The sequence below is a fragment of the Myotis yumanensis genome, unplaced genomic scaffold, assembly GCF_028538775.1.
Source record: "Myotis yumanensis isolate MYYU_CA2020_CCGP unplaced genomic scaffold, mMyoYum1.0.hap1 SCAF_13, whole genome shotgun sequence".
NCBI lineage: Eukaryota > Metazoa > Chordata > Mammalia > Chiroptera > Vespertilionidae > Myotis > Myotis yumanensis.
The window spans coordinates 16,888,843-16,910,980 of record NW_027223764.1 but is presented as its reverse complement, the minus strand read 5'-3'; the positions used below and the strand labels follow the sequence as shown (position 1 = coordinate 16,910,980).

At 42.5% G+C, this 22,138-nt stretch overlaps 1 protein-coding gene across 1 annotated transcript; it reads left to right on the top strand.

The window, feature by feature from the left end:
- The first annotated feature begins 1,591 nt into the window (after positions 1-1,591).
- On the top strand, positions 1,592-21,139 carry AS3MT (arsenite methyltransferase). Its single transcript, XM_070433242.1, has 6 exons — positions 1,592-1,800; positions 3,859-3,898; positions 4,223-4,285; positions 6,199-6,278; positions 10,139-10,268; positions 19,787-21,139. Exons 1-5 carry the CDS (start codon positions 1,592-1,594, stop codon positions 10,266-10,268), a joined length of 522 nt encoding a protein of 173 aa, XP_070289343.1. The 3' UTR covers positions 19,787-21,139.
- The last annotated feature ends 999 nt before the right edge of the window (positions 21,140-22,138 follow it).

Genomic DNA, 22,138 nt, shown 5'->3' with positions numbered 1-22,138 from the left:
TTTGTTAAAGATACAAAAAAATAAAAGAAATGTACAGCACCTTTCTATTAATACTTAATAACAACTAACTGACATCAGGGAAGATTTTTAGCAGATGAGATTAATGAGTATTATTTAGTAGATTTTGCATTTATATATTCCTTCACTTGAAACCCTATATCTCCTTACTACCCTAATGAACAGATATGCTTGTTACAACCCGCAAAAGGAAATAAGATATACAACTCTCTGTAAGATGAAATAATATCCAATAGACACAGTGAATTGATAAAAAAAAAAAAAATCACTAGAGGTTAAGAATGAACTGAGCAGAAGTTGCTTTCCTAAATAAAATTCAAAATTGACTGAGAAATGCTATATATTGTATTGATTTCATCTCTATGATATTCTGGAAAAGGAGGGAGAACAGATCTATAGCTGTTTTTGGGGTGATGGGAGGGGGAGGCACATAGCAGAGACTGAAAGAAACCACACAGGGTGGTTTGATCAAACATTCCCAACTGGGATGCCATAGGAGGTAGTCATGTCCCAGGCCTACAGCGTCCTTAGCGAAGATCAGTCTTTGCCATAGGCGAGTCCTGTTCACTGTTCTTGTGTATCTAGGATAACATACCTTTAAATGTCAGAGTAATTTTCTTTTCTTAAAGGTACAACTGCAGGCACCAGAGCAGGAGGCTACAGAACCCCTCATTGATACCATGTTTCTTGCATTCCATCTCTATATCTACTGTAAATGTTCATTATTAAGTATCCTGTGCCCACCAATGTCAAAGCAATGTGTGTTTCTCCATTTTACTTTTTATCTATTCTAGTGATTTCCTCACTTTGCTTTCTCCTGCCTTCTTAATCTACCACCAATGGATTTCAGGTACCTTCCTTATGTTCTCATCTTTGATTCTAAATTCATAGAGAAAACTCAAAACTGCTCTTCTCCCCTGGTCAGTGTGGCTCAGTTGGTTGAGCTTGTCCCATGCTCCAAAAGGTCTCCGGTTTGATTCCTGATCAGGGTGTATGCCCGGAGTTGCAGGCTCGATCCCCAGTAGTGGGCATGCAGGAGGCAGCCAATTGATGTTTCACATCAATGTTTCACATCAGTGTTTCTCTTTCCCTCTCTCTTCCTCTTTTTCTAAAATCAATAAAAACGTTTGTTTTTGAACTGTCATTCTCAAGAGCATTTTCCCAATCCATTGAGATCTTGCTTCTGGGCATGTCCTCAAAAACTTGGCTCAAATAAACTCTTATAAAACTTTTCTATAGGTTTGGGTATCTTTTCCTTGACAGAGGAGCTTATAGTACAAAAGGGCAAGAAGAAACATTTTTGGGCAAGAGAACTGTTCTAAGAATTCTCTTGTACACTAAAGAAAGGTGAATTTTACTGAATGTATATTATATCTCAATAAACCTGACTTTAAAAAATAGATTGAGAAAAGGTGACTTCATCCCCCAAATGGACAAAGATCATTATATATATGGTTGCTCATGTACATCAGATATGAGGTTTATAAAATGAGAATCACAGTGAGCAATAAAGGAATATAGAAATTAATAATAATAATAACCTCTGTGGTTGGAAAGGCTAAAGACAACCAAGATGACACTGGGCCAGCAGGGCCAGAGCGCAGAGCGAGACTGCCCTGGAGCGTCAGGCCACAAGCCGTCCAGGGCTGGCGGCCGGCAGAGGCTGGATGCTGGCTTGGAAGCGCCCTGGGCTCAAGCCTGCCTCCCCTGCAATGGGTGGGGTCAGTCTCTGGAGCTGGCTTCGGGGAATTCGAGTCCCGGAGTCCGGAGACCAAGGAGACAGTGAGTGTGCCGCCCCTTGCCTCCTGGCCCAGGCCCCCAGTCCCTTCCTCTGACCCTTCCTCCACCACCCCCACTAACTCTCGGGCCTACCACCTGCCTTTTAACCCACCTTTTTATCGCAGTGCACCCCTTCTACACCCTCTTCTTTCAGCCACCATTTCCCCATCCAGGCAATGCCCCCATCCTCCCCCTCCCCCAACCTCCAACCACCACCACTCCAGCCAGGTTCTGGAAGGACTTGCAGCTGAGAGCAGTAGGGAATGATCAGAGGTAGAGCCTGGGCTGAGTGGGAGCCCTAGGCCTGGCCCTAGCCCTAGCCCTAACCCTAACCCTAACCCCAGGACTAGGGCAGGGCAGAGTTTGGGCTTAGAGCTTTGGGGGAGCAAAGGCTGGCTAGGCCTGGATGGGTGGAGTGGGGTGGTGGTGTGCACACACCAGTTTCAATATTTCTTCTCTCTCCCCAACTCACCCCACCCTTAGCCCTTGGGTCAGACCTGCTACAGGCAGGTGCTAAAGAAATCCGCAGACCTCCAGCCCAAGGCCTGTGTCACTGCAGCCAGGTGGGTCCCCAAGCACATCTGGACAGCCCTGCAGAATGCACATGAGGAAGTAGCCCTGAGGTAGAGTGCCCTGTTCTGCCCCCATGGAGATGCCAGACAACAGCTTTCTCAAAAAATAATTATGCTGGTCTCTAGAGAAGTAATCCATCTCCTCCAATCCATCCTGCCTGCCGTGTCTATCATAGAACTGACCATTACAGCACTGATCATCTTACTGCTGTTTGAGAATTTCCAGTGACTCCCCCACTCCCCCTTTTACTCACAGGATACAGTCACACTTCTTGGAGCTGACATTCAAGACTGTCCAGTATTTTGGCTCTCCCTTCCTAACCAAGCTTGGTTCCCTCTGACACACTATACTACTCTAGCCAGACCTTTCCCTTCCTCCTGCTATCAGAACTGCCAGGATGACTTCTGCCTGCCAGCATGCAGTTATCAATCTGGAATGCCTCCCCTCTCCTTTCTACCTTCCAAATCCTGCCCATGCAGTACTTCACTGATGTCCTACCTACTTTGTGAAGCTTCCTCCAATCCTTGAGCACCACCTTCCCCAAATCACTGTAGGACTGACTGCCTGTGCCACTCAATTTGTCTATAAATCATAGAAAACATTTCATTTGCTCATGGTTTACCACCCCAGTTAAATACATCTAGGGGACAGATCTCAGCCTACATTTTTTCTTCAATAACTAGCACAGTTCTGGATCTGCATTAGATGCTTAGCTAATGCCTAAATGTATTTATTCAACAAATATTTTAGATGGTTTATTTGTCTTAGTACCTGGCACAGTGCCCAACAATACAATAGTAAAAAAGAGTCTCAGCCTTCATGGTGCTTCCAGTTTAGTGGGGGAGATTAAATACCTAAATTGAAGTTGAATGAATGATGGAAGGAAGAAAAGAGGGAGGGAGGATTTATAAGATTTAGTGGCTCCACATCTTTTAGTTTCTAAAGGGGAAAAAATATGTATGTATGTACTTTCTATTTCCCAGGTATTATGGCTGTGTTCTGGTCATCCATCAAAACTGATGGATTTTGGACCTGGCTAGTGAAAGTGGCAGAGATTTGCTATGTGCTTAAATGATTTATGAGAAAGGACACGTTACTGGAATTGACATGAGAGAAGATCAGGCGAGACAATGATTTGGAGGAAAAAATTATCATCAAAAGCATTCTTTTGAGATAAAGTTTTTTTCTATGTGACTCTTCAAGGTTTTAATAAGACAGCTAAATGGCAATGCTTATTTGTGCCACTCATGCTTTCTGTTCTGGGAGCTGAGGACTTTGGCTATTAGGGGCTCTTCTGGAAGAACAGAGTTTTTTTGTGTGTTTTTTAAAAAATATATTTTTATTGATTTCAGAGAAGAAGGGAGAAAGAGAAACATCAATGATGAGAGAGAGAATCATTGGTCAGCTGCCCCCTGCACACCCCACACTGGGGATTGAGCTGCAACCCAGGCATGTGCTTTGACCAGGAATTGAACCATGATCACCTAGTTCATGGGTCGACGCTTTACCACTGAGCCACACTAGCCGGGTGAGAGTCAGAGGTTTGATCTAGTATATGAATATCATGATGACCCAGTGGAGTCTGGTCTTTTCTTCTGCCATCCGTCCTGCAAGATTTTGTTAATGAATGAAGAGCTTATTCAAGCAAAAACCAGGTATTGAGCAGGAAATGCCCCATTGAGTTGTCCCAGGCTGGAGCATATCCTATGTGCCCAGAGAAGCCTTGTATCCTTATCCAAAATAGTCAGGGGGAAGTATATTCCATTAGTAAAAGGAAATTTTGAGGGGGAGGGGTGGGAACCAGTGTATTTAAAAAATGCTAATTATCAAACCTATATTTTTCTTTTCTTAGGTAGAAGTGGCGAAAAAGTATATTGAATATCACTTGGAAAAATATGGCTTCCAGGCACCCAAGGTGACTTTTGTTCATGGCTGCATAGAGAAGTGGGGAGAGGCTGGGACCAGAAATGAGAGTTATGATGTAGGTCTCTCCTTACCGTTATGAATGTAGCCCATTTTCTATCGAACACACAAATGTCACCATTTGTGACAGTTTTTGCTGAACTGACTCTCAGGGCGATAAACTAAACCTGGCCTGACTTAATGTAGAGGAGGAGCTGGTCTGGCCCAGAACACACTAGCCCAAGAGAGAACTTACTTTCACTTAACCATCAACCAATGAGCCTAAGAGACCAGCAAGACCACTGAGTCTGCCCAGACAATGCACACTGACCTGTTATCTTTAATATTATTTTCATAGCAAATTACAGAATTCTGTGCTTCTCTTTTTTTCTGTCAAGTCATGCCCAAGTGACAATCTTAGTAAACTTCCTGAAGGAACTTCCTCTGTTTACAGGTGGGATAAGAAATGGAGACATCTGGCCCCAGGTTATTTTTTGCCTGGTAAACATCAGGGCAGAAACAAATAAGAAACATGCCTGAAATTTTTTTCCTGCACTCATTGTTTGCTGAAAGTTTACTGATATTTTAAACACTCTGTTCACCTCCCTTATCTTGGGAATATAGTTGAGCTTGGGGAAGAGAGGAGGAAAGATTATTGTAGGATCCAGACCTCCATACTGTTGAAATTAGCCAAATAAAATCTCAAAATGACTGCTAACTCATGTGCCTGAGATTTAAGCACAATATTGAGAAAAACATGTTGTTATAAAAGTACATGCTAGCATTACAAAAAGTTGTATACTTTTTAAAGGAAACGAGTTTATGAATACTATTGACTTCTTCTGATAGTTATACAACCTTGAGCTGCATTTGTTTCAATTTGGCTCAAAATCTAGGTGACCTGAGTATCCTTATTCAGGAGAGGGACACTCTTGCCCTCCCTGTCAGGTAGGGGACTGAAAAAGAAATCTTGGCACTTCGCTAAAAAAATATTTATACTTTTCCTCCCACCTTCTAAGTCAGTGGTTCTCAACCTTCTGGCCCTTTAAATACAGTTCCTCATGTTGTGACCCAACCATAAAATTATTTTTGTTGCTACTTCATAACTGTAATGTTGCTACTGTGATGAATCGTAATGTAAATATCTGATATGCAGGATGTATTTAGGCGAACCCTGTGAAAGGGTCGTTCGACCGCCAAAGGAGTCGCAACCCACAGGTTGAGAACCACTGTTCTAAGTTCTTCCAGGCTGGGCTAATCATCAAATTAACAGAGACAGATTAACAGGAGAACATCAGGTTTTTAATACCTGCGAATGGAGGACTCACATAGGCATGTGAAGGGAACCAGTTTAGCCATTCAGAAGTTGCTTTTGGGATATTGATTTTTAAGGTGTTTAATAAGAAACAAGACTCGGAAAGAACCTTTGACCTCCCTGCTTTCCTGCCGAAGAAAAGATTCAGACAGAGAAAACTGTTTCAGGAAGGAAAACTTAGAATGCCACTTTAGCCTGATTTGAACCAAGTGTCGTAAACAAGGCTTCAGGCAGGTGCCTGTTAGCTAGATACCCACTGTGTTCCATTGTTTCTGAGTTGTCTAGCAAGAATTTTCCTGTCCTGTCTGCTCCTGGTAGGTTTCTCTGTCTGAATCTCTTGGGCAGGAAAGCAGGGAGGTCAAAGTGTCCTTCTGAGTCTTGTTTCTTAATAAACAGCTTAAAATCAATATCCCAAAAAGACAGCTTCAGGATGGCAAAACTTTGATCCTTTTGTTCACACAGGGTCGGCTCAAGCACTTCCATCCCCCCCCCCCCCCCGCCCCCCGCCCTCTGCATTTGTTTTTAAAATGGATTTTATCCCTTCATTCCTTTCTTTGCTATCTGGGATTAATGTAATCTTAACCTTGTTTGGACGAATTCTGCTGTTTCAGCATGATGGGAAGCTATATTTCAGTGACGTCTCTGATAGCCTTGAATTGCCAGGAGAAAGCAGGACACACAGTTTTCTGGGGTAGGTGTCTTTTTGTTTTGTTATGTTTTGTTTTAAGGCAGATACGTGTTCATATACAGAGCTCCATTCTGCTCACCGCCAGGGTGAGGCTTTGTGATGTGGGAACATGTGGATTAGGTCAGGAGGTTTAGGTTCCATTTCTCTTCTGCCTCTCAAAAGTGGCATGGCCTTGGAAAATTAATTTCCTTGAGTCGTCTTCTAAACTGTAAAATGTAGATAATTTACAATCTGCTGATAGGGCTTTTGTGGAAATTAAACGGGATAAATAATGTGGAAAACGCTTTGAAAACTGTCCCAGCACTGATGCCCCTTAATCCCCTTATGTTCTCATCATTGTGGTTTATTCCTTTACTGTCATGTGTGTGTGGTCCGTCTGACTATGAAATCAAAAGTTCTTACTTTAATAATGTTAACATTTTTCTTATTATAAAATAATAAGTGAATATTGTTAAAATGTTGGGAAAATACAAAAAGTAAAAGACCATGTTACTACTAATCATATAGCCAGCAATAACCTCTTTACCATTTTAATATATATCCTTTTACGTGTTTTTTTTCTCTGTGTATATAATAAGATTGGGAGCATGGTATGTATAGAACTTAGTATTCTAATTTTATTTAGCATATTTCCTAAACCTAAACATTTTTTAAAGTTTTATTTATTAAACTGGGGTTGCGGGCTTGATTCCCAGTGTGGAGCATGCAGGAGGCAGCTGATCAATGATTTTCTCTCATCATTGCTGTTTCTGTCTCTCCCTTTCCCTTCCTATCTAAAATCAATAAAAAAAAATATATTTAAAAAAATAGTAAAGCTTATTTAGAGATCGCTCTAAGAAATGGTAAATTTGTAGTTGAGAAAGTTTAATCAAACATAAGAGACAAGAATCCCAGAGCCAAAAACCCCAAAAGTTCTTGTTTGGCCACGATTACCAGCGTGAATCCAGCCCACGTAAGCACAGGAGACACCTGTAGAGCTGAGGAGTGATTTACTTTCTTTGCTTTATTAAACTCTTGAGCTCTCTGCTATTGTTACTCTTCCCTTTTTCTAAGACAATGATTTTTTGGAAGGTAGAGAAATTTGACTTCTGACTTAGTCCATCGGGTATTTCACAAATGTGTCTTTACTATTTTGAAATTCTTGGGAGTTCATTGATTATAAAACCTTGCTGATTGGAATCAGTGTTTATTTTGAAATGTTTTCAACATTCTAACTCTCCCGTAGCCTGGTTTCCTGAATACCGGCGTACACAAGCTGTCAGGAGATTACAGTTACAAGCAAAGGGAGTCTTTCCTCCAGCCACAACATTCCTGGGAACTCTGGCTTCTACAGAAAACATTTCCTTCCAGCATAGCTGTTTTTGCTGTCCCTCCTAGTGTGCATGCGGGCTACGTAAAGGAGGGCCCTTGACCTCAGATACGGCTTGTAACATTCTTCCTATTTGGACTGGTTTTTATCCCAGCAATCTCCTTCCTATTCTGCCTTCTTTCTTTCAGCCTGCACATGTGCCAATGTCTTTAGAGCAGTTTCAAGTTTTTGAAATGGGAATAATTGACACTGAAGGAAGATTTAAAGAATGAAGCAGCTGGTGTATCCTAGAAAAATAACCTTGTGCTCTTGGGGGAAGACACTCATATCTTTTTTATGGCAAACCTTTATGATAAACCCTCCAGCACAGTGCGGGCAGGTGGCGCAAGGGACTTGGCTCATGCTTACAGCTTCCCATTAGTTGCTGCAGCAGAGAGGCATGCAAGCTGCTGCCTCTTTTTAAGAGTCCTCCCCCCCCACTTTTTTCTCCTTTCTTCTCCCTCCTCCTTAATCCTGACAAAGCGTATTTTGCTATTAAAAGAACTACATTATTAAAACACTGCAGAATCTGAAATGACACCAATAGGACTAACGTTATGTATGGTCTTGTTTCAATTAATAGTAGTGGTAGTTATATATGAACATAAACAACAGTAGTAATAATACAGAGGACCTAGTCTTTAAGAAAATGTTTTTATTGACTTTAGAGAGAGAGAGAGAAGAAAGGAGAGAGAAGAAAGGAGAGAGAGAGAGAGAGAGAGAGAGAGAGAAACATCGATGAGAAACATAGATCAGCTTCCTCCTGCATCCCCCCCTACTGGGATTGAGCCCGCAACCTGGGCGTGTGCCCTGCCCAGGAATCCAGCCTGTGACCTCTTGGTGCATGGGACAACGCTCAATCCACTGAGTCACACAGGTCGGGCCAGAGGACCTCATCTTTATTGAATAGTTAATATGTTCAAGGCACCATGTCACTTAGTCCTCACAATAACCGTTATTATCCTCATTTTACACATGAAGAAACTCAGGCTCAGAGAGATGAATTTGTAATCCAGGGCCATACAGCTAGAAAGTGGTGAATTTGAACCCATGTCTGACTCTAGAGCTGACATTCTTCGCCATAATCTGCTGTATTAACTCTCCATACTTATACTTTGATAGAGTCACAGGATATTGGTGCTCAAAAGAACCACTTACTAAGATGCCCCACCTTTTATTCCCTTCGCGTCTTGAGACCTTAGTTAGGGCTGGGAGCATGTATTTGGAAGTGATAGGAATATCACTATCTCTGGTAGAAAGGACATGGAATGTGAAGAAGAGGATGGGAAATCATTTTCCTGGGTGAGAAAGAGGAGCGGCTAACTCTTCCTACCAGGAAGTCCACTGCCCTGAGAGGAGGAAAGACAGTGGTGTGAGGCCTGGCAGCAGCAACCAGCATAGCCAGCCCTCTTCCTGGCTTGGAGACCCCTGCTGGGTGCTAGTCTGGCGGTAAGGGAGCCCAGATCCAGGTAGACCTCTTCATTTTAGAGAGGTGGAAACTGGGCCATTGAGGCAAGGCCACCAGTAGTTACTGCAGTAAAGGGAGTAGGTCAAAAGACTGCCCTTCATGAATGTAAGGTCTGTGCCTGTCGTGTCCACCCTTCTGTTTGCAGTGACCAACAATAAATAGTAAGAGTGTAAATACATGTTTAATGAATTCATTTTCTTTCTTTTTTAATATATATATTTTTACTGATTTCAGAGAGGAAGGGAGAGGGAGAGAGAGATAGAAACATCAATGATGAGAGAGAATCATCGATTGGCTGCCTCCTGCATTCCCCTCACTGGGGATGAAGCCCGAAACCTGGGCATGTGCCCTTGACCGGATTTGAACCAGGGACCCTTCAGTCCACAGGCTGACGCTCTATCTACTGGGCCAAACCGGCCAGGGCTAATGAATTCATTTTCATTACTTAAGGTGGCTTGTACATGCTCTTGATTTTCAACCTCTGTGCCAGGTTTTTCACTGGCCCCACTGGCGCTGGTGTTGGAGGTGAAAGAAGGAAAAATAAAGATTGCCATTTTGTCTTTTTAAAACTCCACTGACTCTGCCCTGAGATCTTGCTGGCCCTTATTGGCAGTCTCAGCACCTGCAAACCATCAATTGCTAGTGATGGCCCCGGTATGTAGGACTTGCCTTCTTATCTTGCACATGGTTCTGGTTCTGGAGATTAGAGAAGAAGCTTCAGCATTGCAGTATCTCAGGTCCTAAAGGCTAAAAGGCACATACAAATGGGAACCCCACAAAACAAAGCAAAATAAACTCTCCTGGCCCAACAGGGACTGCCTTTAAGAAGCTTTGGATGAAGTTCACCTTGGAAGTGGTAAGAACTTGGTTCAAAATCTTCAGAGAAGGACGGCCACCTTTATAGCTGAATGACTGATACTATTTCCAGGACCCCAAGCAATTGTAAAAGTTTATCTCCCTTTTAGGTAAATCGAATGGAAATATTAGCGTCTGGGTCCATCAAAACACCTTTAACTTGTCCTTCCATTTTGGGTTGCCTTTTTACAGGATCACATCACAGAGCCATTCGAGCTTGCAGAAAAGTCTGACAATGCAAAGCCCGATTGTTCCCCTGATGAGGCTGCTGAGGCACAAAGAAAAGCTCCTGCGAAGACGTTGGCTGGACGCTGAGGAATGAGTTACGTATGTCTTTTAACCTGCTCTTCCCATAGCAAAGACCATAAGGAAGAATCAATGGCAAAAAGTCACCAAATTCTAGATTTGGTAAAAACAAATGAAATCTTTTTAGAAAGTGTTAACGAAGGGTTCACAGCAAATCACCTAAACACTAGTTAAGCAGTTTTTCTCCATCTTAAGTAATTCAAAGTTCTGGTGCCACTTAGTGGTCAGAAGTGGAACTGAGCAGTGTTAAGGTTTGGCCAACGGGCAAGCCAGGCTCCAGAAATAACAATTGTCAGAGAGTCTCAGGAAAAACATATTCCTTCTGACCTGCAGAGCACCTTTTGGACTTTTCAGCTTATTTGCTCATTAAACAAAGCTCCTACTGAAATTGGGCTAATCATGCCAAAAGATTGCCAAATCAGGTTTGGTAGCAGTGCTCGTGGGTTAAATGGTCTTTTAAAGCAAACACTTTTAAAAAATTGGCAGTTGAATGAAGAAAACAAATGAACGATACATTTCTTTGATCTCAGTTCACCCTAATGTGTGACAACATACTGACTATAGTAAATCCTAACTAGATTAGGAAAAGAGTTTGATAATTTTTAAAAGAAGAGCTAGGTGATTGGTGGGTTTTCTTTTCCTTTACAAAGTACCTTAGGAAAGTATTAGATTTAGTTCTAGTTTCCATAGTTAAAGGAGATTGAGGAATATTTCAAGGCTGATTACACTATTAGAAAATAGGAAAGCTTCAAGAATGGTTAAATAAATTGAAGGCTAGTTGTATTTGAAGACTTTGTCAGAGGACACAGAAAGATGACAAGCCAGGGATCGTTTAAGCCATGATCCCTGCCACCAGGAGCTCATAGTTCATTTTTAATGACAACTTCAAGCGGAGAAGAGTTTTAATAAGAACATTTCAACCTGTTGCTCTGAGCTCAGTGCACAGACCCCAGGGGAAGCTGGCATGTCCCAAGAGCTTTTTATTAGGGACATGAGAACTTTCAGACTTTGTAAAATTTTGGGATGGATTCTACAGGGACAGCTGTTAAAAATGGAGAAATTCTCAAATTACTAAGTGTGTTCGGCCTTAGACCCTGACTTACTACTACTGACCAAGGGAAGTACTGGATGATATCTTTTAAGCCCTATTTGTCTCTGTGACCTTGATTCTAAGCAGTTCTTTCTTGGTTTTATAGTTCAATATTTCCCCAGGCACAATGTGTGTTAGTTAGGATGGTACAGCTGGGATTAAGCATCCTTCACTATCCATGAGCACAAGGTGGTCCTGCTAGAGGGGAAATGAAAAGAAAGAGTGTCCTGGTAATTTGGCTTATTAGACTCTTCCGAATTTAGGGGAAGGAGGCATTAGCCATTTACTTGTCATTCTGAACTCTCAGTTACCCCCAGAAGACATCGAGTGATAAGATTGGGCTGGAAAATAGAGATTCAACGTTGTCCTTTTCCTAAGAATAACATGTTTTATACATTATGTTCCAACAAAATATACATCTTAAGAATTGTATTTGACTTATAACCTAGAAAAGACATGTATTAGACAATACAAAATTAAAATATGCGTTTTACTCAGAAAACTGGCATAAATAGTTAAATATTTAAAATAGGTGAAAGAGACAACTAGGAATGTGCAATCCTTATAAAAGAGCATACCTCTCCTTCAAGAATGAGAGGCAGCCGGTCCGGCGTGGCTCAGTGGTTGAGCGTCGACCTATGAACCAGGTCACGGTTTGATTCTCGGTCAGGGTACTTGCCTGGGTTGCAGGCTCAATCCCCAGTGTGGGGCGTGCAGGAGGCAGCCAATTGCTGATTCTCTCTCATCATTGATGTTTCTATCTCTCTCTCCCTCCTTCTCTTAAATCAATAAAAATATATATTTTTTAAAATGAAAAGAATGAGAGGCAGTATGGAGTGCTGATTAAGAGCAAAAATTTGAAGCCTTTAAAGTTCCTTTTTCCTTTCAACTCTGCCACTTAGCATTTTGGCCTTGAGAAAATTATTTCACATCCCTATGCCTTTATTTCCTCATTTGTATGAAGTTCTTTGAAAGAGTGCATGGCACATGGTTTATGCTATTGCTCATTTAGCTCTAGATGGTTGCTATCAGTGTGTGATTGATGCCTCTTGCTGCCCGATCATGGTTTAGGAAGCTGCATGTAGCTCTTTCGACAACAGGCAACTTTCCCCCCAACATTTTATTTGGACAGTTTTCAAATATACAGAAGAGCTTAAAGAACTGTAATGAGCCCACTTGGAGTGGCTCAGTTGGTTGGGGTGTCGTCCTGTGCATTGAAAGGTTGCTGGTTCGATTCTGGTGGTCAGGGCACATACCTAGGTTTCGGGTTCGGTCCCTGGTCGGAGCACGTACTGAAGCCGATTGATTATTTTTTTTCCTCTCTCTCTCTCTCCTTCCTCTATCTAAGCATGTCCTCTGGTGAGAATTAAAAAACCAAAAGGAATTTACCCACCACCTAGATTACACACTTCTTAACCTTTTGCAATCTGTTTAACATATTTACTAACATAGGAGATACAGAAACAGGGGTCAATTCTTTCCTAGGCATAAGCCCTTTCCAAAGATATTGGATTTAAAGGGTTTAAGGAGCAAATTTTCTCTTAATTGATTATTGTATCAAAATAGTATTTTCAGTGCTTCCTTATCACAGAGGGAGGGTTTATTTAAAAGTCATGGAAACCTGCAGAGACTTTTCAGCTTATCTACATGAATAGGCCCAGCAGTGGCCTGAACAGGACCCCCATTCCCACCTCCAGCACCTCCAGCCATGCATAGCTGAAAAGGGCATGGCTCTTTGCCAAGTCAGTAGCAGAACCTGCTCCTCTGGTTGATTCTTGGCCTTTCCTTGAATGGCTCCAAGGAAGCAGCCAAAATAGTCAGTAATTCTGCTTTATTAGGCTGGGAGGTTGACTAAACTCATCTGACAAAGATTGTGAACTTATCCATCCACTATTTCATTTTCTCACTGAATATTAATTAAATACCTCCTTGAATGTCTCAGGCACTGTCCTAGGCAAGGATCACTAACAATGGAATATTATGAACCCTGTGGGGCAATGGGACAAAAATAGTTAAGCATATTTTCTAAACTTTGTTGGCATCTGTCCTAACTTCTGTGATTTGCCAAGTTTCTTCAACCACACACCACAATTTGGGTGAAAACAAGGCTTCTTTTGTAGACCCTGCCCAAGAGTCAGTAGAGGGAAAACACACTAGATTATAAAAATCTAGTCTTTTGCAAATAGGAAGCTGCAATTAAAAATCCTGACAGTCACCTATGACTTGAGCTTTATGCGTCATTCCAGTCTCTTTTCAACTGCTGATCCTGCGATTCCTGTAAGCACGCCTCCCACTGAGGTTAATGGGAGTGTTATGTGAACGTAAGTTTTGTACTTAATCTTCTCCCCGCTGAGTGAGCCTTGCTTGTCTTGGACTGACTACCATCCCAATCCCCTTCCCCAACGTGAACACGCCTCTCCTTTCATGTAGCACAGCCACTGGGCAGTGGTAGGCTCCAGGTGAGAGGAAAATACATTTGGAACAAAAAGTGTTCTGCCCTTATGCTTCTCCATTGCTGTATCTACATTGTCCAGAAGCCAGAGAGAATCAAATCAACAACATCTGGGTGCACGGTAAGCCAGACTGGTGTCTGCTAACTTTGAAAACTAGGCCTAAAGCCACTAACCTTCTTGTCATTCTTGGAATGAAAAAGGAGGCAGGAGACAGAAAGCAGGGCTTCTTCCTAGACCGGGCTCTGCTGCTGAGCTGGTCACTCGCCCATAAGAAACTCATTCCCCTACTTGAGGGTTCACGTTCCCTCTTGTAAAATGCGGGTGTTCCCTTCCAGGCTAGGAAGCAGATTTATGTGGTCTAGGTTCTGGAGAGGTCACAGAGTTTTAAAAATTGTTTGGACTAGTTGCCCACATGTATAAATCAGAAGGCTTCTCGTAGAATATGAATTGCTGGCTTCTCTTGAAAAACTGGAAATGCTGGCATCACTGACCCTGCATTTCTGCCACAACTGTCATGGCCAGAGTGAGTAATGGCTTCCCCTTCAAGCAGGACATGTCCCTTTAGGCAATTTGTCACCATCCCCACCCAGATGACTTTTCTGACCTTTTGAGTTTGTGGCCCTGTTTTAGGATCAGAATTAGCACAGTTTAATCAGATTTACAAATACTTTCTTTATAGTTCAAATGATGGCAGGTCAATGGCTTACTCTATGATTCTGACATATATTTAATTCATTACAAGCAGAAGCCAAGAAGGGCACGTGGAGCTTTGCAGGGAATGCTCGCAGGAGGGAACCAAAGATGCTGGGCTGCTTATGGTAATTTGACATTAACTCAGAGCCTAATTGTGTCAGGTGAGGTGGCCTGGACAGTTTATCTTCTGTCCCCAGAGTTAACAAGCTTCCATCACATAAGTTTCTTTGTGAATATTAAATGAGTTTCCTCTGGAAAGCAAATCCTCAAAAGGTCAAGTTGCTAAAGAGGAAAGGTTTGCACAGCAAGGGCAGGAGGACTTGTGTGGCTTCTCCGCTCAGTAGTAAATCTTTTACTAACTGTCCTTATTGTCTTTTTCTTATTACCTTATTATTCCTTTCAGTTGGATAGAACTAGGCAAATATTGTGAAGGAGGTATTTTTATTTTTGCTTTTATTTTTTTTTAATTTTTATTTTTTAAAAAATATATTTTATTGATTTTTTACAGAGAGGAAGGGAGAGGGATAGAGAGTTAGAAACATCGATGAGAGAGAAACATCAATTCAGCCGCCTCCTGCACACTCCCCACTGGGGATGTGCCTGCAACCAAGGTACATGCCCTTGACCGGAATCGAACCTGGGACCCTTCAGTCCCCAAGCCGACGCTCTATCCACTGAGCCAAACCGGTTAGGGCTTATTTTTGCTTTTAAATAATAACAGAATCCATGAAGTGGATGCAATCCTTTAAAAATGGTAATTTCTGGTGGGAATGAGGAAGAGTCATTGTGATATGAGCCAAACCAATGTCCCAGGTTGTTTCTTTGCTGAAAATAACTTCCTCACATCTCCCTCACAGTGCTGTGTGTTTTTTGACTTTCCAGAAGAAAAAACCAAGGCTGAGGCTATTTAAGTGACGTGCATGATGGGAGGACAGTGAGTGTTAGAATCAAGACTAGAACTAGGTCTTCTGACTCCTCGCTATTGTATTATAGGGTTTGTCCTTGCTCTTCTTTTTTTTTGTTAATCCTCACCTGAGGGTATTTTTCCATTGATTTTTAGGGAATGTGGAAAAGAGAGGGAAAGACAGAAACATCGATGTGAGAGAGACACATTGATTGGTTGCCTCCTTCACACACCCCAACCAGGGCCTGGGCTGGGGAGGAGCCTGCAACCAAGGGAATTGAAACTGGGATGCTCTATCCACTGAGCCAAACTGGCTAGGGCTGTCCTTGCTCTTGTTACTGGAATTCCTAAATTTAAAAAAATATAGAAATAAAAAGGGAAATAGTATAACAGTAAGGATAATGGTTATATCTAAGGTGGAGGAGAGGGGTGTGATCTGAAAGTGATAAATAGGGGTTTGCTTGATTAGGGGGTGGTTTCTTTATCATTGTAAATTACTATAAAGTGAACCTAATCTTTGCCTGGGACTGTCCCAGTTTAAGGCATAAACTAGGTTAAGTATTAATAGTACACTTTTTTCACTCTCAAATGGGCTTTGTTTTAGGTGATAAATTATATGGTGAGTTTTTTTTATTATATACACTAGTGGCCCGGTGCACGGATTCGTGCACTGGTGTGGTCCCTTGGCCTGGCCTGCAGGGATTGGGCTGAAACCGGGTCTCCAACATCCCCTGAGGGGTCCTGGGTCCCCGGAATCTGGCTCCCTCCTCCCTGGTTCCAGGTGTGTCACCCGAGAACCGCAGCTGCCAAGTTACCGCAGCTTGGCAGCTCCTGCGTTGAGTGTCTGCCCCCTGGTGGTCATTGTGCATCATAGCTACCGGCAGGTTGGCCAGTCGCCGGTCGCTTAGGCTTCTGTATATTAGTATATACATGTTTTATGCACTTTTATGTATGTTTATTATATCTCAAAAAATTTTTAATTAAAAAAATATATCAGGAAGTCTGACCTATGATTAGGAGTCTGAGAAACCTATGTTCAATCTAAGATTCATGATTGCTGAACAGACCAGTGTTAGTAGCTATGACTCAGGTGTGGACTTCCTGGACATAGGGTATGGTGTCCCCTCTTGGTTTTCTTTGGCAGGAGAGTTATCTCTGTTCCTTTGTCCTACATGTGTCTTGAGAAGTGGTGTATCCTTTAGTCCTAATTGTGAAGGCCAGTCTAAGATAATATATGAGAAAGTGCTTTGTAAACCATGGCAGGAGTTTCCTAAATCCCTAAATGGCAGGACTCCAGCATCACTGCACTGGTGTCTGTCAGTTAATCTCCCTATAATAGAGCTCTTCTACTTAGAAGTTTTATAGTTCCTTAGTGCCTACAGAATGAGATCTAAACTCCTAAACTTGGCATTCAAACCACCACCCACCAACACCAACCAACTTTCCAACATTATTCTTGCTATTCTTCTTCAGGGGGTATATAGGACCAAGTTCAACCACATGGTGTTCCAGAAATGCTGCTCACTTTCCAACCTCACCCTTCTTTTCATCAGAATGCCTTTTCCCCTTTCTTCTCTCTCAATCCCTTTGTCATGGATTGAATATTTCTGCCCCCCTCTCCACTCATATGTTGAAGTCTAACCCCAGTGCGACTGTAGTTGGGGATAGGGCCTCTGAGAAAGTAATTAGGTTAGATGAGGTCATAAGGGTGGATTAGTGTTTTTATAAGAAGAAACACCAGAGAGCTTATACTCTCCACACTCACATTCAGAGGAAAGGCCCTGTCTGTGAGCCAGGAAGAGAGCTCTCACCAGGAGCAGACCCTGCAGGACCTGGATCTGGGACTTCTGGCCTCCAGAACCGTGAGAAGATACATTTCTGCTGTGTAAGCCACCTAGCCTATGATATTTTGTTATGGAAGCTCAAGTAGACTAAGATACCCTTCTTCGAATAGCTCTTACATCTGCATATTCGTCAAGGAACTCAAAAACCTAAACTTTCAATTCCTCCACTTCATTTGTACTTTTTTAAAGACATCTGATCTTTTATCCTGTATTATGGAGTTATTTAGTACGTTTCCTAATCTCCTTACAGGTACATTTTGGGGGCAACCTCTGATTCAAAGCTATAGCTCTACCATGCCTTAGTATAGTGCTTGAAACTTATTAGATATAATGAATTAGTTGATATATAGTACCTATCATATAATACATATTAATTAAATGATTGAATGAATGAATAAAGGACAAAAAATAGGGTGAGAAATAAGATACAAACTTTACTTAAAATTTAAAGAGGAAGCAGAGAATTGAGGTGTGTAGTAATAAATGGGGAGAAATAAGTTAAATCTTCAGGTTAGTGATGTTTAAAAGAAAACAAGCAAATAGGTATCTTAGAGGAACTAAAAATAGATTTTTTTCCCACTGAGGTCTGACATACTGTTTATCTATCCTGGGGAGTTTGACTTCATACTGGAGTAGAATTTTTGCTTCAGCTTCAGAGGATGTAGAAAAAAAGACCAGGGAAATGAAGTCAGCTGGTATTGGGAAACTGGCATTTTATGACTGGAGTCCTAATTATAACTTAAAGCTGTGGTATCAGACCCATGCAAGTCTGAGTCGTATGGGAGGGCTCAGAATTGGCCATTCATATCTGTTCTTTCCCCTGTGGTCCCATTTCTAGTTCCCATCCTCCTGCCAGAGTCTCCCTTATCTTCAACTTCTTCCTCACTCCCCGTATGTGGTTTTTAAAATGTTTTTTATTGATTTTTAGAGAGAGAGGAAGGGAGAGAGAGAGAGAGAAACATTGACGAGAGAGAGACATCAATTGACTGCCTCCTGCATGCCCCCTACTGGGGATTGAGCCTGCAACTCAGGCATGTCCCCTGACCAGGAACTGAACAGGTGACCTCTTGGTACATGGGACAATGCTCAACCAACTGAGCCACGCCAGCCAGGGCCTCATATGTGTTTTTAAGTTTAGATTATTGAATGGGTAATATTTACATGGTGGGTGTGAGGGAGCCATCCTGCCAATGGCAGCTTGCCCATGACCACTTCTGGCTCTGCCACTCTCAACATTAAAGATGGCTATGTAAGTGAAATCTTTCCCTAAAATCACATCCTGGGTTGAGTGCTTTAATCATAATGATAAGGATAATCGAGCTCAGGACCTTTCTTACACCTTTGTCCAGGGCTGAGCTGGAGATTGGAACTGGGATGGAACTGCAGTGAAAAGCACATCCTAAAAGATTCTAGAAAATCCCGAAGTTGCAGGGCATTGCACCAGGAAGATAGGTGTCCTAGAGCAGGGCAAGCAGTGCACTTGTAGCAGCAGAACATTTTCTCTGCTATCTCAGAAGGTCAAGGGGGCAGTGAGGAAGGAGGTGGGGAACAGTGCACTGGGCAGGGTACAGGAGACCTTTTGGGGGCTGGCCAGTGGGAGGTTCAGGATGAGCAGGCTTCCTGGGGCATGAGGTGCTGCCACGTGTCCTGGGAGAGTGGAAAGAGGTGGCAGAGCCAGAAGTGGCAACGGGCAACCTGCCATTGGCAGGGTGGCTCCCTCACACCCACCTGAGCCTCCAGACTCCAGATTCTTGAGGAGCTTGGGCCTTTCTCAGGAGAGAGAGCTTTTCTCTTAATTCTGTCAAATCCACGTTGTTGATGTTTTCCCCCTCTTCCTTCCCCAGTGACTATTTCTAGCAAATATCTAGAAAAGGAGGGAAACAGGAAAGCCCAAAACAAGCCTGAAAAGTCCTCAAGAGAAGGGAAATGGCATTGTGGATTGTTTTATGTTTGTCACTGTTGCTTCAGGGGAACAGATTTGAGTCCAGGGAATGTTCGGGTAACTCCAGCATTTGCCCAATTCCCGTTTTCCTCAGAGGACCTTGTGCTTTGGTGCAATTACAACGTCATCGTTGAAGCAATAACTTTGACTATTTTCCCACAACTAGGTGATTTCCGGGGGGGGGGGGGGGGGTCGCTTCTTTATAAAATCAGAGCTTTATGATGAAAAACAAATGCGGATAGAGCCATTTGGTGTTTTACTTGCAATCTTTAGCAGCCAGCTAAAGGCTTTTAGGTCTGGATGCCATGCCTTCCCGGACCCCTGACTGTGGACCTGGGAGCTTATCCATGAACAGCCACTCTTCCCTTTCGTATCCAGTGAAGGATTCTGGCCAGAGAGAGGGGAGAGAGAACTAGAGAGGATGTTGGGGAAGGTGTTTGCTAGGAGGTTCTGGCTTTACCTACATGACTTGTTTAGGGTCAAAGTCAGAACCTACCTACAATTAGATATCCGCAGCAATCATTTTAGCAATCTTGGACCTTCTATAGGTCTTTTGGAGGCGAAATATGCGCAGAATTCAGGTTTTTATTGTGTATTTTTTCTTCCAGATTGAAAAAGTGATCCCTAGAAGAAAGTGTTGCCCTTGTCCTCCGTTCATCCAGATGGATAGATTGGAAGCCCCTGGAAGTCACCATAAGCCTGCAGCAGCAGCCCCTCGCTGAAGAAAGGGTAACTCCTTCAGCTAAAAAGCCTCCAAACTTGAAGGCAGATCCCCTTTGCTAAGGAAAAATTACTTGGCTGTACATGACCAATACGATCCCCCTACCCAGTATAAACATTACTCAGCAATCCCCTATATGGTTTGAATTCGGTTTATTTTACATTGTAAATTATATTGTAAAATGTCCTGAATTTCTAACTTGCTGGGAAATCCAGGACATTTTTTTGGTCCTAAATTTGCGATGGAGTCCTGAATTTTTAACTTGCTTCTCAATTGCTGGATGCCAGTTTCCTGACTATCCTAGGGTTCTCTGAAATGCACAGGAAATGTCTGTAGGTTTGGCAAACTCTCCCCCACCCCGTTCTCCATACTCATCCCAAAAGTGTGCATTCAGCATTTGAAAGCTTTTAATCATCTTCCCTCTCAGCTCCCTTAAACACACTTGTACTCACACTTTTTATGAAGTTAAAAGTTTCATTTTCAATCAGCTGACTTCGAAGAAACATATCTATCCTTAACCTTTGTCAGATATTCCTAAAAAACTCCACTTTTCCCTTCTAACCTTCAATAATGTTATTTTTATAAATGCATGCCAAGTCTGTGAATCCATTTAAAAATATATTTTTATTGATTTCAGAGAGGAAGGGAGATGGAGAGAGATAGAAACATCAGTGATGAAAGAGAATCACTGATGGGCTGCCTCCTACATGCCCGCCACTGGGGATCGAGCCCGCAATCCAGGCATGTGCCCTGACTGGGAATTGAACTGTAACCTCCTGGGTCATATGTCAACATGCAACCACTGAGCCATGCCAGCCGGGCTGTGAATACATTTTTTAAAAATATGAACATATTTTTCAATATAGTAGTATGAGAAATAGGGGTAGGGAAGCAGCACCAGAAGCTGAAGGTCTGGAAGCTAGAATTGGGACATTACTTGAAATAATCAGAATAAAAATTAATTTATTTCTTTAAAAAAATATGTATATTTTTGCCCTGTCCGGTGTGTTCAGTAGTTAGGGCATTGGCTCATGTACCAAAAGGTTGTGCGTTAGATTCCTAGTCAAGGGCATGCACCTGGGTTGCAGGTTCGATCCCTGGCCCCTGTTGGGAGGCAACCAATGGAAGTATCTCTCTCACATCAACATTTCTCTCTCTTTCCCCCTCTCTCCTCCTTTCCACTCTCTCTAAAAATCAATGGAAAAAATACCCTTGGGTGAGGATTAACAAAAAAATAAAATTACATGTTTTTAAAATTGATTTCAGAGAGAGGAAGTGAGAGGGAGAGATAGAAACATCCATCGGTTACCTCCTGCTCCAACCCCTACTGTGTATGGAATCAGCAACCCGGGCATGTGCCCTGACCGGATATCGAACCCGTGACCTCCTGGTGCATGGGATGATGCTCAACTAACTGAGCCAAACTAGCCAGGCTCTTTCATTTAACAGTCTACATATATTGTTTCGAACATCTACCATTGTCATGGGCCCTGATAATATGACAGTGAACAAAACAGACAAAATCCTTGCCCTCAGGAAGCTCAAGTTCTAGTGAAAGAAGACATAATAAACTAAATTAAGGAAAATAAAACAGAGATGGAGTACAGGGAGTGTTTGTTTACAAGTTTAAAAAAAGGTGGCCTTTGGCCCTGGCTGGTGTGGTTGGTTGGAGCATCATCCCATGCACCGAAGGGTCTTGGGTTCGATTCCTGGTCAGGACACATACCCAGGTTGAGGGTTGGATCCCATGTTGGGGCATGTATGGGAGGCAACTGATAGATGTTTCTCTCTCACATCGATGTTTCTCTCTCTCTAAAAATCAATTTACAAAAACAAACATATCCTCAAAAAAAAAAAAAAAAAAAGAAAAAGAAAAAAGAAAAAGTGGCCTTTGAGTAGTCTTAAAGGAGGTGAACCGAGGGGCTATGCTGACATCTGGGAGGAGAGAGTCCCAGGCACAGGAAACAACAGCAAGTGCACAGGCTCCCAGGGGAGCATCCCAGAGAGAATGAGAAACTGCCAGGAGGATTTGCTGGAGCAGCAAGTGATAAGGTCAGAGGAGTAAAAGGAGGCAGCAGATCCTTAGAGCCTTGTCAGAAAATGTAGGTACTGTGGCTTTTACTCCTACAAGATGGGAAATCCGTAGGAGAATTGCAGACAAGGGAGCAAACAGTATCTGATTTAACACGACCACTGAATGCTGGGTTGAGAAGGTAAGGGGCAGGTGTAGAAGAGGAGA